At 32.0% G+C, this 17,753-nt stretch overlaps 3 protein-coding genes across 3 annotated transcripts; 2 read left to right on the forward strand and 1 right to left on the reverse strand.

The window, feature by feature from the left end:
* The first annotated feature begins 6,918 nt into the window (after positions 1-6,918).
* Positions 6,919-9,705, forward strand: LOC125053728. The gene has a single exon (XM_047655245.1). The coding sequence runs from the start codon at positions 8,046-8,048 to the stop codon at positions 9,279-9,281; it is 1,236 nt and encodes a 411-aa protein (XP_047511201.1). The 5' UTR covers positions 6,919-8,045; the 3' UTR covers positions 9,282-9,705.
* A 1,459-nt stretch (positions 9,706-11,164) lies between these two features.
* LOC125053729 (putative glutathione-specific gamma-glutamylcyclotransferase 2) lies at positions 11,165-12,297 on the reverse strand. The gene is made up of 3 exons (XM_047655246.1): positions 12,017-12,297; positions 11,705-11,933; positions 11,165-11,396 (listed from the first exon to the last, which is right to left on the reverse strand). Exons 1-3 carry the CDS (start codon positions 12,149-12,151, stop codon positions 11,221-11,223), a joined length of 540 nt encoding a protein of 179 aa, XP_047511202.1. The 5' UTR covers positions 12,152-12,297; the 3' UTR covers positions 11,165-11,220.
* A 1,213-nt stretch (positions 12,298-13,510) lies between these two features.
* Positions 13,511-17,271, forward strand: LOC125053806 (histone acetyltransferase type B catalytic subunit). Its single transcript, XM_047655373.1, has 9 exons — positions 13,511-13,663; positions 13,738-13,878; positions 14,002-14,171; positions 14,237-14,408; positions 14,818-14,977; positions 15,230-15,395; positions 15,837-15,985; positions 16,190-16,358; positions 16,573-17,271. The coding sequence occupies exons 2-9, from the start codon at positions 13,818-13,820 to the stop codon at positions 16,738-16,740; spliced, it is 1,215 nt and encodes a 404-aa protein (XP_047511329.1). The 5' UTR covers positions 13,511-13,663; positions 13,738-13,817; the 3' UTR covers positions 16,741-17,271.
* The last annotated feature ends 482 nt before the right edge of the window (positions 17,272-17,753 follow it).

Genomic DNA, 17,753 nt, shown 5'->3' on the forward strand with positions numbered 1-17,753 from the left:
CCTACAACTTTGGCACTGACTCCTTACAATTTACAAAAATATAAAATCTATGAAGCATACGGTACGCTGTGTATTTGCGGCCAACATTACATTTTTGTTATCTTGTGTTATAAATTGTATCGATCAAATTAATTTGAGTAGACTGCGAAGGATATTTTTTTTATAATTTTTTAAAACAGACATCTGAAGGTTGTTATAATAAGGTTAATTACGATTAAATTATAATCATGACTTATTGTGATCTTTATTTATCATGAAATAAATGTTTAAAAAATATAATGTTTACTTTCTATTTTATTTAGATAACTAACACAAACATCGAATCAAATAATTAATACTTATAGAACATTAACAAAAATGTTTTTATATAGAATATTATAGTAACCCTCCGTGGCTTTAGACAGAAAAAGTCCCTGGACACAATGGCAGGGGAGTAGAGTGATATTAATAAAAAAAAAGAATATATAATTGGTTGATTAGGCGGTGAAGTCTATTGCATTCAATGTATTTATATTATAAAATATATTTTGTATCCCTATGTAGCCAGCAGAATATTAAAAAACCCGCCGTGGCCATATTCGGAACTAAATGAGCACAAATATTATTTGCCTATAGCTTATTTCAATAGAATATAGAAACAATAATAAATAAAAATATCTATTAATTAGTACTCAAAGAGATCTCACACAGCACTATTTATATTTTCACTTGGTTGAACTTTGTATTTTATTAGTCTGTTGTCAATGATTCTTCAAGCCCACTATGTCTAAATGATAAAAGGATGATACTATTAAAAAACGTATAATGAACTACTAGATAACTGGAACTAAAGATACCAAGATATCAATGAACTTGATCGAAACTGATGTATGTAGAGATTCTTCAAATAAACTATTAGTATCTTTGGAAGCTCCCTCACCGGACCTTGTCCCACTTCTTTTTTTATATTTTGTCCATATTTTAAGTAGGAAAAGATTCTACACCCGACAGGCAGTAGAAACGTTTTCGCTGACTTCATCGCCTCTCGTCCAGCAGACTTATACAGTAAAGGGATAAATGTTATGGCTATATCCAAACAACTGCCATCAAAATGGCTAAATTGTACTTTAATTATGTATATATTTGTAATTGTGTAATATTTTGGCCCAAAATATTTACTAATAATACCAAAATTGTCATACAAATTTCCAATTTCATTGCTAAAGATCTATTATGCACCCAAGTGAAACAGCCTACAGCAACCAAATTTAATATATAAAATAAGGATAACCATATAAATATAACGTATTTACCTTAATTTCTTATCAATATTGGTACGGAAATTGTAAATATAGAATTCATAAGGTTATCACGTGACCCCATCTGATTAATGCCTAATTATTTGGGTTAATTTGATATGAATGAAAATTTAATTAACTAACAAGCTTTCGTAAATGACAAGATAACATATTTTTAAATATGAGTAAGATAAAATAGTCATTATTTTGAATAAATAAACAATTATTTTATGGTATGACGCTAAGGCATAATTATGTTTTATTAATGACTATTAATTTCCTACATTTCGTAAAAAACAAATTTTATAAGTAGAGTAAAGTAAATTTCAAAAACTAAAAGTATTAGAATTCTAGTAGGCAAGTGAGTTATGTAATTCTCATACAAAATATCATATAATATGTATTACATGCATCACTACAGTTTGTGGCCTTATCACTTACTAGTGATTAACTGAGAGATAAATTTAAAAAATAAAGAAGGGCTAATCCAAATTAGTACTCTATTCTAATCGTGTAAAAAAATATAATGAACCTCAAAATAAAGTCAGCGCCATCTACATGTCTTTTAGAGTAATTGCTGTAACTATATTTTTATTGGTTCAAGCGGTGTAAGTTTTGATTTAAAAAGTAATTACAATAAAAATGTTCTAGAATAGCAAAAGCAGCATTTCCTTATCACTAAGTACCCAGATACTGGTATGGCTATTGATATTATATTAGATTTCTGTGATAAGGTAATTTGTTATCACCTGCACGATGAATGCAAGTGCAATTGACGTAAACGCGATAAACAATTAGTTTTACCTAATCAGGTAATTAAAAGATGATGAAAATTAATCAATTTTCATCATCTTTTAATCGTTTTTTAATTCTCAGAATGTATTATTATGATGGTACATTAGTAACCACAAAAAATATGTAAAAAGTACATATTCAAATGCCTCTATAGCTCACCATACTATTAAATGATTTAAATAAATTCAACGACGTAGTAACAGCCGTACTCTATTACTATGGTTCCAGGTTACTATGAGCCCTTAGATATTGCTTAAATAAATTCACCATAACGGACATCGCTAAAAATCTTTAGCTTCGTTTATCTTATTTTAAGTAAAGAATATCCGATTATTTAATCGGATTCTTGTAGATTTTTATATTACCATTGTTACCTCTTAGACTGATAGGTGAGAATACATATTTTATCATGCGGTATATAGTTTGTTTCTACTCAATTGTTATTTATAGCTTAGATATACAATCTAATAGGTGCTGTAGGTTAGTAGATTTTATAATATACAAGACTATTTCAAGCTTCTACTTTAATACTTTGAAAATTTACCCATTCAGTGATGCAATGTAATGTCTTATAGTACGGAAGCTAGCATCGTTTGAAAAGTAAGAATTTTAGGTCAGCTGATTTTGTGATATGTCTTCCTTCTTGCACTTTCGGTTAGAGTCTGGGCTAGTTAGCATTGTCAAAAATGTCTGGCAATAAAAAAAGTATGTCAACTTAATGTTACAACAACAACAACTATATTAAAATGCTTTCAAAATTTAGGATTATTACCTGGACAGGTAGGATGCGCACTTATGAACGCAACCGCTACCGCCAGCTAGATTGCCCAGACTCTAACCGAAAATGCAAGAAGGAAGACATATCACAAAATCAGCGGACCTGAAATTCTTTCTCGAAAACGTTGCTAGCTCCCGTACTATTATATAAGGCAATTCGCTGCACCGCTTGACGCTTCCTCTGTTCCTGCTCCAATTGATTGCTAAGATACAAGAAGGAAGACATATCACAAAATCAGCTGACCTGAAATTCTTTCTCGAAAACGTTGCTAGCTCCCGTACTATTATATAAGGCAATTCGCTGCACCGCTTGACGCTTCCTCTGTTCCTGCTCCAATTGATTGCTAAGATACAAGAAGGAAGACATATCACAAAATCAGCTGACCTGAAATTCTTTCTCGAAAACGTTGTATTATATAAGGCAATTCGCTGCACCGCTTGACGCTTCCTCTGTTCCTGCTCCAATTGATTGCTAAGATACAAGAAGGAAGACATATCACAAAATCAGCTGACCTGAAATTCTTTCTCGAAAACGTTGCTAGCTCCCGTACTATTATATAAGGCAATTCGCTGCACCGCTTGACGCTTCCTCTGTTCCTGCTCCAATTGGCTATTAGACCGATTAAGGAAAATAAGGACGTTATGCACATATGAACTAGACAAAACTTCATCTATATTCATACTTGGCCTTAAGAGTTTCCTAGAAGTATCGTCATCGTTGGATATTTATCGGAAACTTACGTAAAAGATTCATAGATATATAATTGACTGGTAGATTAACTAGAATGGTAAAATTTAAAAAAAGCCAAGTTGTTCGTGGTCAAAGATTTCGTGTATGCAAAAATACGTTACATTTCCAAAAAAATACACACTATTATTATGTGTATGGTTTACCGCTGCAGCCCTGAGATTCTGTAATCAGTCGTGAAGCAGTCATTTTATGATTTGGCATTCTGATAAACAATAAACTACAACCTTTTCAGAATGCCAAATCATAAAATGACTGCTTCACGACTGATTTGAGAGCGACCGCCGATGCGAAAACCGCTGTGTGAGTTCGAAAAGTGAGTTACAGAATCGCAGGGCAGGAGACGGAATGGAAGGTGATCAGGTACAAAATTATAATGTCTTTAGTGAAATAAAAAAAAAATTATCATGGTCAAATCTCTTAGGTTTTCAATAAAACATAATGTTATCGTATCATATCCGCTAGGACAACTGAAGAAATATATGAAAAATAAGTGTAGATTTATTTAACAGGTTTAGTAAAATGCAATGGTAATATCAGAATTTCAAGCAAAATTCCTGTACAAGTAAGTCACCGATTTCTTATTTCAGGCCTTGTACTTCAAAATGTTCGTTATTACATACGCTGGAAAATCTTGACCTCATTGAATACCTGCTAATTATGTGAGTTATTAAAACCATTGTGAACCAACGTTCTTATTCGACTGTACAAACCTATCTCAGCAAAAATTGAAGGTTGCATAGACCTACATGTTATTTACTGGTAATATATTTTTCAGTTGACATTGGCGCATTTATATTCTTTGAATATATTAGTGCTTTGAATATATAATGAAGTTTTTGTTTTAAATACTGTTACACGTAAACCTTGTCTAAGTAAAGATGCCTTTAAAAAGTTAGTTTTCTCTATAGAAATTTTATACGATAAAAACTTGTTTTATTTTGTTTTCAGTTGTCTATTTAATTAAATATTTTGATCTTGGAACGGTAATTAAATTGACGTATATATTTTTAAAAATGGGTATGATTTTCTATGATACAAAATTATACAGCTGGCAATTTATGTGTATTCACGACCTTGGGCCTAGCCGATCTTAACCTGAACTCCAAAAGCAGTTTTATGAAGAAGGAAATTTTGGTCATCCGTTATAACCACACAAGTATTGAATAATAAACAGCGATGTCTCGAGTAATTAAGAATTCAGTCAGGTGTGAAGAGCTATGATCACCGAAGCGAACGATGACTCACGCTGGTGTTTGAACCCAAATATAAGTGTTTCAAGGTATTTTAGAAATACAATGTCGCTGGTTGATAAATCATAATTTAATATAAAAGACCACCATAATTCTAGATGTGCCTTTGATATATATCAAAGTGATGCTATCTTTTTCCTACGTTTTCGTTTGCTGTTTTGCGGACAAACTCACTGAAAGATGTAAAAATTCACATAAGGTTTTCGAAAACATACCCTGTGTATTTGACACTTAACGTAGTAATGTAAGATGTGACATTTTCCTATTTCAAATTACTACCTAAAGCTTTCAATCAAAAACTAAGCAATCAATTATGTAAAATGGTTTAATTAGACGACCACAATAACTTACTTTAAGATCATTTGAACCTGTTAGTATATGTGTGTGATACATTGGAATAATATATTATTATAATTATACTAGCTGATCCGGCAAACGTCGTTTTGCCATGTTTATCATTTATAATAAAAAATAGGGGTTGATCGTAGAGGGGTGAAAATTAGGGGTTTTTTGTACGAAAGTAGCGTCTGCAGCGCCACCTGTCGGGCTCATTTGTGAATCTAAACCATCCAAGGCTCCACCCAAAAGCATACAAAAAAAATCATTCAAATCGGTCCAGCCGTTTAAGAGTAGTTCAGTGACATACACACTCACAGAAGAATTATATATATAAAGATGACAGAGCCTTTTAAAATCTGTTGTACACAGAAATTATAATGCCACGCAACGAAGTCGCGTGAAACCTACTACTAACACATATAGGTATAATATTTTCGTAATAAGTCACGACTTTATCCACCTTCACATATTACCGTGTTTGGAGATTACCTCGGTTCATGTATATCGAATGAGATCACTGTTGAAATCTGACGTGTCTCAAAAGTCATAGGTATTTGTTCACTTTATAGAGTCAATTAAAAATACTACACATAGATCCGGGTTCTATATATTAATTATCGTCATAGCTACGCGTAGTAGATTTCTCTAGAGACAATCTTAAATCTACGACTATTATTATATTATATTATTATATTATATTATTATATATATACTAGTATTTCCATACACAAGGCGTAAGTATTAGGTATCTTAAAGCTATTGCATCAAAATATGCAAATTACATGTATTGATAGACATGATTGTATGACATGAACGTGAGAACTAGAGTTTCTATATTTTTTCTAAGTAGTAATTTGCTATTTAAGCGAATATCCGTTCGCTATACAATTTTAATGTTGTGCTATGGAGACTGTAAAGTATACTACTTTACAGTTTATTTATTAAATTCAATATATCGATAGTTCCATATGTGTCAAATGGTATTGTATAGGACGAATATGTATTTACTTTTACGTACGTATTGCGTATAGTATGTTAATTTTAAATTATTCCAGTTATTAACTAGTTTTTGTTAAATAAATCTACGTAATGTTTGAAGAAAGCACTCACGAATCACGATGCATTATCGATAAATTAACACTATCATAAGACATTTAACATTGTTTTAAGCTCTCGATTTCTTAAAAAAAATGGTGTTACGGCAAACAAGTAAAGTCTAATTAGTAGTTTAATCTTTCCTTTTACTTTCATTACCAAACCTATTAGCAGACACATTCTGAAGGGCCTAGCTTTGTACCTATACCCGAAAAATGTTTCAGTTTAGGAAAAGGCAAGAAAAGACACCTTGTTTATATAATGAACACATTTTAGTAACACGTATATTTAAGGCTTTTTTTTCAAAAGAATTATATCTACAGTACTGACAACAAATGTAGCTGGGGTTAATATTTTACATTCTAAAGGATCAATAGTTATTGTCTCCAACCATATGAATATTCTAAATGTCAGTGACCGACCGAGTATTGCCACAAATAGTATTCTGTATTCCTACATACTCATAGTAGACACGTAAAATTAGCATCAGATCCCGGCTGAAGTAAAAAAAAGGTTTATAAATAAAACGCACATGGCACGGTTCAGAAATCACTAGAGGATATTCTAAATAGTTCGCCGATTCGCTTTGTTGACAAACTGTCGATTCCCCGCTGACCTTTTGAAATGTGCATAATAATCATTCGAATAGTGAAGTGATTCTTTTTTAATGTGATATGGGAGTGGTCTTTCCGTTTCGATTCATTCATCCTACATGTTATTTATAGCAACTTGGTTTTATACAAATTAGAAAACCGCGTAACAACCACACAATATCTCCTTACTGACCTCCTTTGGATTAAATTAGTGGCGAAATATTTTCATTCTACTAAATTTATTTTTGTATTGTTTATAAAGCGTATTGAGGTCGTTGAACTACTTTGTAAAAAGCATTCATCCAAACTGTACAAAAAATCTTGCGCAGTTTTGCGAGAGAATTTATTCGTGTAATTCGTGTCCGCGAGCTATAGTTAGTGTTCATTTTATTGATAATAACGTTTGTTTAAAATGGAACAGCATTGATTGCCTAGACGCACCTACTTAATTTTAAACGGCTACATAAATTAACTTTCAAGTATTTATTGTGACACGTGAATAGAAAATAGAACTGTACTGTTAATTAGTTACCTATTTACTTTTCTATAAACTTCAGTATGCATTAAGTAAACTGTTTAACTGCGTGTTTGTGTCTTATCATAACGATTGCTAATTATTTATTTTTTAATTACTCAACAAATACAGTAACTTAATTCGGTGTACCGCGCTCTCAGCTGACACAAATACTATTGTTTGTATATTGCAATCCAGTGTGAAGTGACTATCGTAACAATTATCGCAAGCCGGCTAAGTTGCCCTAACGCATCGTTTCTGAGACGTTTGTTTTAATATCCATTATATAATGAACGTTCGGTTCGACTCAGTCTGCTTTCACTCGCGATTAATGACGAACATGATTGTGTTATTTCGTTATTTACACAACTGTTTCGGCCGCTGAAAGATAAAGAAACCGAGTAAAGTGCAGAGCTAACTCGTCGTTCGCTATCTTATCGGAACCATTCTATTGATCAGTCATCATTATATCGCGAGGTACGCCTTATACGGACCGGACTACCTTTATTGTCCAATTTAACGTGTAGACGTGTACTCTGATAGGCACGATGTTACCGGTGAAGTCATAATGTGTGCCGTACAAAAATAGAATAACAGTGTTTACAGGAAAATAGTATCAATAACAAAAGTGTTGTGGTTTGTTATCGAACGGAAATGGCTGCTAAATCGCCCACAACCAGCGTGAAGTCGCGCGAGATCATCGGCGGCGACCAGTTCAGTCAGCGGCGCGAGATCTTTGAAAAACACAATACTGTGTTCCTGCCCTTACCCTCTCCCGGGGCCACCACAACCATTTATAGAGAGGTCGAGCCCATCATCACATCTAACCACGGTAAAACCACCTCTAACTTCAAACGGAACACCGGTGGATATTCCAGCATGAGGGAGACCAGGAATGATGATCGTCCGCAACTCGAATTTCGAACACGAAAATACTCCGACAATTTCACATCTGAACTTAACCAAAGTGACGATGTGGACTACAGGTACAGTACTGTAGAGCGAACGAGGCGACTCTCTAAAATGAGAAGGGATTTTCTTAACTCCAATCTTCACGAACCTCATGAGAGCAACTTCGCCCGAAGTGGCGTCCGCGCATCCATGCCTACTGCAAACGTAACAAAATACAAAATAGAAAGCCCAAAAATTCACAAGTTTCCTTTTGCCGAACCCTACAGTACTCCAACACCTGTGCGACGAATTCTAGTAGATTTAGGATCGCCAGATACTGAAGGATCAGAAGAAAAAGAGAATCTTAGCCCAGAAACCCGCAGGAAACATCAGAGCTTGCCGCACGACCAAGGCTCACCAAAGACAGACCGACAAAAATTATTTGAAGAGTTAGTCAAGCGATATTCGCCACAGAGAAAACCTGTGGATTGGACTCTTCCCCCAACGAGACCTAAGGTCGTAGGATCAGTGCCAAAATCAACATCGAGTGGTCCGGAAAACATCGACAACACAGATACAGCGGACAAAGATGATGTCTTCGAAAATAAAGAAAGTGCTGAGTCCACAAAAGTAGACGAAAATCAACTTAACCAGGAAATAAAACCACATATCGAAATCTTGCACAATGGGCCTGAAACGGTAGAAGATATTCCAGAGGAAACACAGAAGGACAAGTCAAAAAGCTCTCTTACAGAGTTAGAAGAGAATGACTTCGTACCAGAACTGTCTCAATTAAAAAGACAATTAAGTAGAGAATCGGCGAAAAGGCCACCTAAGGACGTTATTGTAGACTTAACCATTCCAGCATTGATAGACCAGATGACGAAAGAAGGGGAGAAGATTGAACATCAAAAGACCAATGGGAAAAAAGTGAAAAGGAAACGAAGCTTCCTTGATAAACTTCTTGGACGTAAGAAAGATGTTAGAAGTGAGAAGTGATAAGTACTGGTATTGCCAAAGATATTAAATCGAAATTACGATTGGTCCAAGGAAACGTGACGTCGATTCATTATCGCTAAAAAGGTATATAATTTATAATTTTAAAAGTATTTTCAATCAATTATTGGTATAAAGTAATGAAGGTCATACTTCCTTCCTATCTTAATGCTGGTGGGTTATCAAAATAGATAAGTTAGTGCCATGTGACACTCCCTATCTGCCGAAAAATCGTCAGCTAACCCATTTATAACATAAATGTATATAATTTTATTGTCGAGCTGTTTTAATATTGTTTTCCGCTATGACTCACAGCTATTTTTGAAAAAAATCTGTTGTTACTTATAACGTGGTATAAATAAATTAATACGTGCCTGAATACGATAATTTAGGAAATTATTTTGCATAATAAAATTATTGTTATTAACCAGGTAGTTTTATTGAAACAACGATAAATCTCATACAAAATATACAACAAAGTATATATAAACTAAATAATTTTATTATATAACTATAGCATCAGATAATATAAATATATCATGCTATCGTAATCACAGGAAAATTACTTCGATCACGTTATCGGTCCTTGAACATTGTAATGAAATAAAGTGTTAAATTTAAAAGGAAATGAAATGTAACCTCGTGTTAATAACTAGTATTATAAACTGCTTCCATATTATATTTTCTACGTTAAATATAATTTTCATGCTTTTATTAGGTATATAAAAAGAAAAAATTGATGATACATAAATAATTACTTTTCTTTAAACAGAAAGTTTACAGCTTAAAACTATCATGTCTAGGAATGTTAATTCGCATTGTTTATTTTGTGTTTAACATTTCAAGTGACCTTTTAAAACAATGAAGTATTTTATAATTACAATTTAAATACAAATATAACTTAACGAGCAATATGCAATATATAATATGAAAATTTGTGTGTTCTTACAAAATGTAATCCTTTTATTCGGAAATGAACTGTAATTCATCAAAGCGCCATCTAGCGTAATATTACAAAAACTTAAATGTACTTTCTTATTTATCTTAGATTTATTACCTACTATTCTTCTAGAATACATCTATAGATGGCGCTAAAAACATTAAATACTGAATTATCACATTTAGACATTATTTTAGCCTAGCATCGCAGACACAATCTGATATCATTATAATCGTAATACTACGCCAATGATTATCAGTTTTTGATTTGAAAATAATGTTCTTAGTAATTGTTTGTAAATGCTGATAAATGATTTATTGTATGACATTAACAGACATCTATATATATATATATATATATATATATATATATATATATATAATGCAACACATATATAATACTCTTTCGATTATTCTTTGTGAATACTAAACAGTGCACTTTTTGAAACTAGTTAACTGATACAAGATTACACAGGGCCATGTTTGTTTAATGTTATTTGTATTTATATAAAAGAAACAGAAAAATATAAGCATATTACTTTTTTGTGTTTAAATGCCTGTTGACATTTTTCTCTACAAAGTTCTTACGTTTTAAACCTTACTTATTTCAAAAAAATGTCTTGTGATATGTTCTAGAGCACGGACCAGCTACTAATTCCTATGCTACTGGCACAATATTAAATAATACATGTGGTAATTCAGAACCACTCTGATATTGAACATATATTCAACAAGTAGACTAGAAACTTTCAAGTAGTTTTGGTCATACTTTATAATACTTAAAAGTTCAGAAGAATATAGTTACTAATTACCTACTTGTCATTAACTAAAAATGCTAAAGATCACTCTCAAATTGTACTATAAAAATTATTATGTAGTAGAAGGTTGTTCATGTACTATTAGTAGGAGGAACATGACTTCTTCACTTGTAATAACTCTAGCCAAAATAGTGAACTACAAATATATATATATATTTTTTAATTGGCTAGTTAAATTATGAACCTTAATCACTAGCAAGTTGCTTCACAGCCCTTTCTAGAGCAAATAGATGTTCATCATCAGCGCCCGCTACTATCTGCCTCATTGCATCAGCTAATTGATAGACATATTCCTTATTTGTACCACTGGGACCTGCACAACTCACTACTTGCTTAGCAATATCTTCAATAGATGCTGGACCTGAAAAATAAGGCAATTTATGAGTTTATTTGTGTATAAGTGTAGTAGACTTTCAAAGAAGAGACCTTACCTTGTCAAGGCTATATATAAACAAAACTAGCAATTTCTTTGTAGTTGTTTTTTAAGCAAAGAATATAATATTATTTTAAAAAATTGCTAAATCATTTCTAAGTAATTTTTGCTAAGTCACTACAAATTTATAGGAATTCTATTATAAAAGGAAGCAAAAGCAAGTAATACTTTCTGTTGGATTACTTAAAAATATTAGAAACATTATTGCTTTGTATTGTAAGAAATGTGATTATTACCTGCAAATGATTCATTTTCTTTAGTTGCAACATAAAGTGTTATTTCAAATGGTTCAATTTTAATGTCTTTAGGATAAAATGTAACAGTTTTCTTAGAATATCCATTTTTCTCCCTATAGTCTAAGTGTTTTGTTACACTTTCTATGTCTTGACTAGCTATTTTGTATGCTACTCCCCAAACTTCAGCATTGGGTTCTTTACTGGGAATCAAAGTAACCACTCTTCCTGGCTGTTTACAAAAGTTTAGAACGATGGGTATGTTAGAGAATTAAAATTGTTAAAAATGTTGACTTATAATTTTATCTACCTCACCTTTTCTGGCACACCTCTGTGATCGATACTATGTTGGTAAAATCTGCGAAGGTAACCTTTGATATACCCAACAGTTTTTGACTCATATTTAAAATCAACTTTCCACACAAGGGATCCATAGCCAAAAACCCACATATTTTTTATTTATTTTTATATTTATAGCCTGACAGCTACGCAGCTATATGAATAATAAACAGATTATTGGTCTATGTCTATATATATAATCTGATCTAACATCTGTGTCTATATAATATGTGCTGACTAGTGCTTACTAGACGTTTTATTTTAAAGGTCATTTCAGTCAGGAATCCGGAACAAAATTTATAGAAACCATGTAAAAAATATTGTCATACTCATTACTCATGTCCTTTTGTGTTTTCGTTTTATGTATGTTTGTTAATTTACCGGCATCCATCAAATATCAAATTTAGCGTGTCGTTTCAGTGAGCCCAACATAGGCGTTTTCCTCCAAATTTAGGGGGAATCAAGATGTCCAGAGGGATTTTTAGGTGGTAGATTTGTTTAAGGGGATTTGTAGGGGGTACTTTTTGTCCTAGTATTATATTAGACTTTGACGATTTTTTGAATCATTAATTTAATGTTTTAACGTTTAGGCAAAATATTATTATATTTTATGCAAACATTAAAAAGTTTCGTAAATGACATCTTGTTCTCGTCATTTACAGATACCGGCAAACATCTTGAACAAATATCCTTGCCTGCGCAGAAGCGATTTTTAGGTATCACTGGAATTGACGTGTCGATCGCGTGATTGGTTAATCAGTTGACGTTTGTGTCCCGCGATGCGCAAACTTTCCCCGACTCCCTTGTTTAATGCTCAAGAAGTTATGCGGTTTCTATGTTTATTTTTATTCTACTTAGAGTTCATACCCTCTGATTCCGAGTCAAACTTAACGCTAAGTGTGACTCCCGTATTTGCCGTATTGAATTTGTACTTAGCGGCAAATCGTGACTATGATATAAAGATAGACTTAGCGCTTAGGCAGACTCCAATACGCCAAAAATGGATTTTGACTTACGGTTACGATAGTCATAGTTTGGAATTGCACCGTATGAGACGTCCCAGGCGGCCCAGTCATACGTAGGTATTCCAATTAGTATCTTAAGTCATGATCTCTGCTTGATCATTCAAATATATCGAAGTTCAAATAGAATAAATGACTTGGAAGCTTTAGCAGATGTAAGTTTGATTAACGGTGTCTAGAATACGGGCATTGGACTGGTCGGGGTTCCTCCTTTAAGTTGAAAGAACAGTAAATACGACCCTTTCTCCACACATAGAGTCGTGAAAGCTTAATCATTAATTATTTATAATATCATTTTCAATAATATCGAACATTAATTATATTATAGTTTACAATAATAGCCATCCCTTCGTTATCTGTCTAATGATGAAACAAAGAATTTTAATCTGTGTCAATGACCGGATGTGAACACTGAAATAGAAATGTCAAATAAGAATTGTCAAAATTTAAAAATTATCTGATGATTTTAATCATATATATTTTGATGGATGTAAAATAATCTATTAAACCCTTTAAATCGGCTACCTTCATTATAATAATGCAAACTTGTGATAGAATTTCACTACGACGACCGTAAATTTAATTAAGGCATAAAGTTCTGGTAATGAAATGTTTTATTTTTGTACATTATTAAGTTAAAGTAATGAACTAATCATTAATTCATAACCTTTTTAGAACGGTTAAGAAATAAGTTGTTGTTTGCGCGGGAAAGTGTCACAGCCTAGCTTCCTCTTAAAATATTTTATTAATTGAAAATGGCTAACATGCTAGGACATTTTGTGGTTGATGGAATCGATGTCACAGAATTCAAATTAGGTAAGTAAATATCAATCTATAGTCATGAAACATTTTTCAGTTGAGATTTATGATTGAGTTATATGTTAAGAGTTTTAAGTTTGCAACCTTAATTAATTACATAAGTTTATATATGAATTACAGTCCGATCATCTAAGGATATTGAAAACAATGAAACAAGTTTTGGACCAGAAATGTGTCACCAAGTTTTTGGGGAGAATGAAAATATATTTGGATATACAGACCTGAAGATTAAACTATACTATAGTGCAGGGAGCCTTCAAACTTATCTAGGAATCTCATATTCTGACAAGGTAAGTTATATTTTGGAAGACATGCACAGTCCTGTTTTCTTGTTAACATTATTATTTCATTTCAGATTGATCCAAAAAAATTTGAGGGGTTAAAAGCAGATGACATTGAAGGTGAAATAAGGAAGGTGCTGGCACCAGGTTATTTTACAAATTTGGATGAGTTTGTGTCTGCTTTAGAAACTGATAAATCTTTTACTCCCCATGGAAAACTTCTACATTCTTTTGCCTTAGAATCTTGTAAGTTAAATTCATATGTTATGTTGGTATTATAAACCGTTGCTTAATAAACTAAACTAAAGCTTGTTAATTAAGTAGAATATAATATAATATAGTATATAGTAGAATGTAATAAATATATATTTATTTACAACTATACAACTACCCTAACAGCTCAATGGGATAGTTGTGTATTAATTACTGTGTTAGGATATTTAACTCACTTTCACAAATCACTTTTGTGAATTTGGTCTTTGAAGGACAAATTCTAATCTTGTAAATGTTACTACATGTTTTGATGCAATTTAAATTAATTGATGATGCATACAGTCAGCAACTAGTCAAAGAAGAGGCTTGGGCTAGTGTAATTTTTAAATACATAGTAATCTAGACTATGTTGTGTAATCTTAATCTATGATCTTTTTTTCAGATGATGGTGGAGAGAAACACACTTTTGAAGTATACTACTGTGAAACAACAACACCTGGATTTCTTGATTACCACAAAAGATTACAAACTTTCCTCTTGTGGTATGTTGATGCCGCTTCATTCATTGATGTGGATGATGACCAATGGACCTTTTTTACCGTGTAAGTACATTACTTAAGCCAGGCATACTATTACTAACACCCATTTTGAATGACAAGAAAAATTACAACTTTGGAAGATAAAGTTGGATCTACTTGCTCATGAAAATAATTGTTAAATTTAGTTGTAAAATAAATTTTACCTTATATTGCAACAATAACAATTTCTGAGTAGCACTTTCTTCAATAGTAGTGAAGCACTTAATCAAGTCACTTGTTAGATGAATAAAAATTAAGAAATACTTTGTCTTCCAGGTTTGAAAAGTACTCATCAAGTGAAGGTGACATTCAATACGCCACAGCTGCATATGCTACAGTGTATAGATACTATGCCTATCCATGTCATCTCCGCCCACGTATCTCTCAAGTTCTCACTTTGCCACCTTTTAGAAAGCTCGGATTGTGTGCTGAATTAGTGCAGGTATTTTCCATTTATATGAGATGCTTAAAAATATGTCATATAGTTAAAGTGACATTCTGTTCTGAAACATAAAACAGAGCTTTGACGACTCATTGGTCTAGTGGTTAGTACCCCTGACTGCGAATCCATGGGTCCCGGGTTTGATCCCCGGCTGAGACGAACATCGATGTGATGAGCATTTGGTGTTGTGCTTAGGTCTTGGGTGTTTTTGGGTGTTTACCCTATATATAGAAATAAGTCTTGTACTGATGATTCGTTTTTATTACATTTACTGATTAATGCACCTTAATTTTATTTATTTTCTTAGTTAAAATATACACCCTCCAAGGGATGTTCAAGGTTACCAAACAAATTTTATTACTTGCTCACAATGGTTATTAGGTTTATCTTTATGGAGAGGTAACAAGTTTTCACAAGTACTACTTTTGTTTTTTTTTTCAGGCAGTATATTCTCATTTCATAATAATGCCAGAGGTTTTAGACATTACAGTTGAAGATCCATCTGATGATTTCCAAAGGATCAGGGATTATGTAGATGCAAAAAACTGTGATAAATTACCGGCATTCCAACCAGAGAAACTTTATGAAGGGTAATATTACTATAAATAAATACTCAAAATAATATTATATATTATAATAACTAATTATGAGAAAATATAATGTACGCAAGTTCTAAATTTCCCCCTGACTTATAAAGCTAATAAAAAGAAGATAAGTGAAGATTAAATAAATAATTCTTAGGATTATTTTAGCTATAAATACTCGTACATGTCAATAAATAATATTTTTTTAAGATTTTCACAAGAAATGGTGGATCAAGCACGTAGTAAATACAAGATAAACAAAAAACAAGCTCGCCGAGTTTATGAAATACTAAGACTAAAGAACACCAATACATCTGATAAGACTTCATACCTACAGTATAGATTAGATGTAAAGAACCGTCTGAATGCACCGTTTCAGGTAATTTCAAGTAAATTTTTTTTTAAGAATCTATTACTTCTATTTTCAGAAGCTCAAATAAAAAACATTACTAGTAATGGAGATATGCAGCTCTGCTAGTTAGTAAATAAAAGTTCTGTGGCTTTTTCATTTATAGGAATCATTATTACTATTTATATAATTTTTTATGAATTATAATAAATTATGTATAAAATATATTTGTATTGCTTTACAGAAAAAGAAATTAGAAATGAAGAAACTTGAAAAAGTCCTAAAGCCAGATGAATATGCAGCTACGATTAGCACTGTAGGTGTAAACGAGACACAGAACCGTCTTTCAGGACAATACCTAGCTATAGAAGAAGAGTACCAACGTGTCATCCACCGCCTGCAACATTATTGATAATTACTGGTTTTCAGCATAGCTGATAACTATCATGAAACGTGAATGTGAGAAAATAATTAAAATTCTTGTGATATAAGTTTTTAATATTTCCCAATTGAGTACTGCTGAAAGATATAATTGATGTTACGGTTTCTCAATGGTGTTACTCATAATTACTTTATTTCTAAGTGTAAAGCTGATGTTAGTAATGCTGATAGTATGATTTTCAATTAATACTAATACTTTAACACTAGAGATTCAACTTTATAATTTGTCTTTTTGAATAAATTTTGTGTGAATTAAGTTTTCTTTTTATTGTAAGAATATTGTTAATTTTTGAACGGAACAGTAAATGTATGAGATTTCAATCTTTGGCAGAACTGTGTGAGAAACCTTAAGAAATACTGGTACAAACTAGGCACTAATATAATTTTTTGTCTTAATAATTTTATTTGTATACTCCGGGTTACACTCATACGCTCAAATTTCAATGACAAAAGGCTGAGTATTTTGAATATATTTTTGATAAATAAAACACATATTCTTGTACTTTGTTTTATTTGAGTGAGATCCATCTATTTCATATGTAACATTATTTACATTGTAAGACACTTAAAATGTTCACTTAATTTACTGGATACAAAAATAGAACTTTATTTAAATCTTACATTATTGAATTCTATAACAAATAGAAAATATTTTTTATTAAGTCATTTCTTAAATAATTAAGAAGTTCGGTGCTAATTCATATAGTTCATGTACTATGCACAAAATCAATTAGTAGGCCTAGGCTTATCAAATTGCACAGTAACACATTTCATACACTGTAATACTATGTAGGTAATTAGTATAACGTGTGGTCCGCAAGTTGGACAATGGACTTTTCTACGATTGAGACTAGCTTTAACCCTCGGATTCTTACAAATCATTAGTATATATCATTATTACTAAGCAGTGGTTGCTGTGATAATTTGGATCAGTTTGTGACTATAGTTTTTAGAATTAAGAGTGTTTCATAGGGACAAAGAGAG

The sequence above is a fragment of the Pieris napi genome, chromosome 11 (genome assembly GCF_905475465.1).
Source record: "Pieris napi chromosome 11, ilPieNapi1.2, whole genome shotgun sequence".
NCBI lineage: Eukaryota > Metazoa > Arthropoda > Insecta > Lepidoptera > Pieridae > Pieris > Pieris napi.

Excerpts from the sequence above, each read along its gene's own strand:
- LOC125053728 (XM_047655245.1), top strand. The coding sequence starts at position 8,046 with ATGGCTGCTAAATCGCCCACAACCAGCGTGAAGTCGCGCGAGATCATC.
- LOC125053729 (XM_047655246.1), bottom strand. The coding sequence starts at position 12,151 with ATGTGGGTTTTTGGCTATGGATCCCTTGTGTGGAAAGTTGATTTTAAA. Across the intron at positions 11,934-12,016 it reads ACAGAGGTGTGCCAGAAAAG|CCAGGAAGAGTGGTTACTTT; the intron begins GTGAGGTAGATA and ends TTTTGTAAACAG. Across the intron at positions 11,397-11,704 it reads AGAAAATGAATCATTTGCAG|GTCCAGCATCTATTGAAGAT; the intron begins GTAATAATCACA and ends CTTATTTTTCAG.
- LOC125053806 (XM_047655373.1), top strand. The coding sequence starts at position 13,818 with ATGGCTAACATGCTAGGACATTTTGTGGTTGATGGAATCGATGTCACA. Across the intron at positions 14,409-14,817 it reads TTCTTTTGCCTTAGAATCTT|ATGATGGTGGAGAGAAACAC; the intron begins GTAAGTTAAATT and ends TCTTTTTTTCAG. Across the intron at positions 14,978-15,229 it reads CAATGGACCTTTTTTACCGT|GTTTGAAAAGTACTCATCAA; the intron begins GTAAGTACATTA and ends TTTGTCTTCCAG.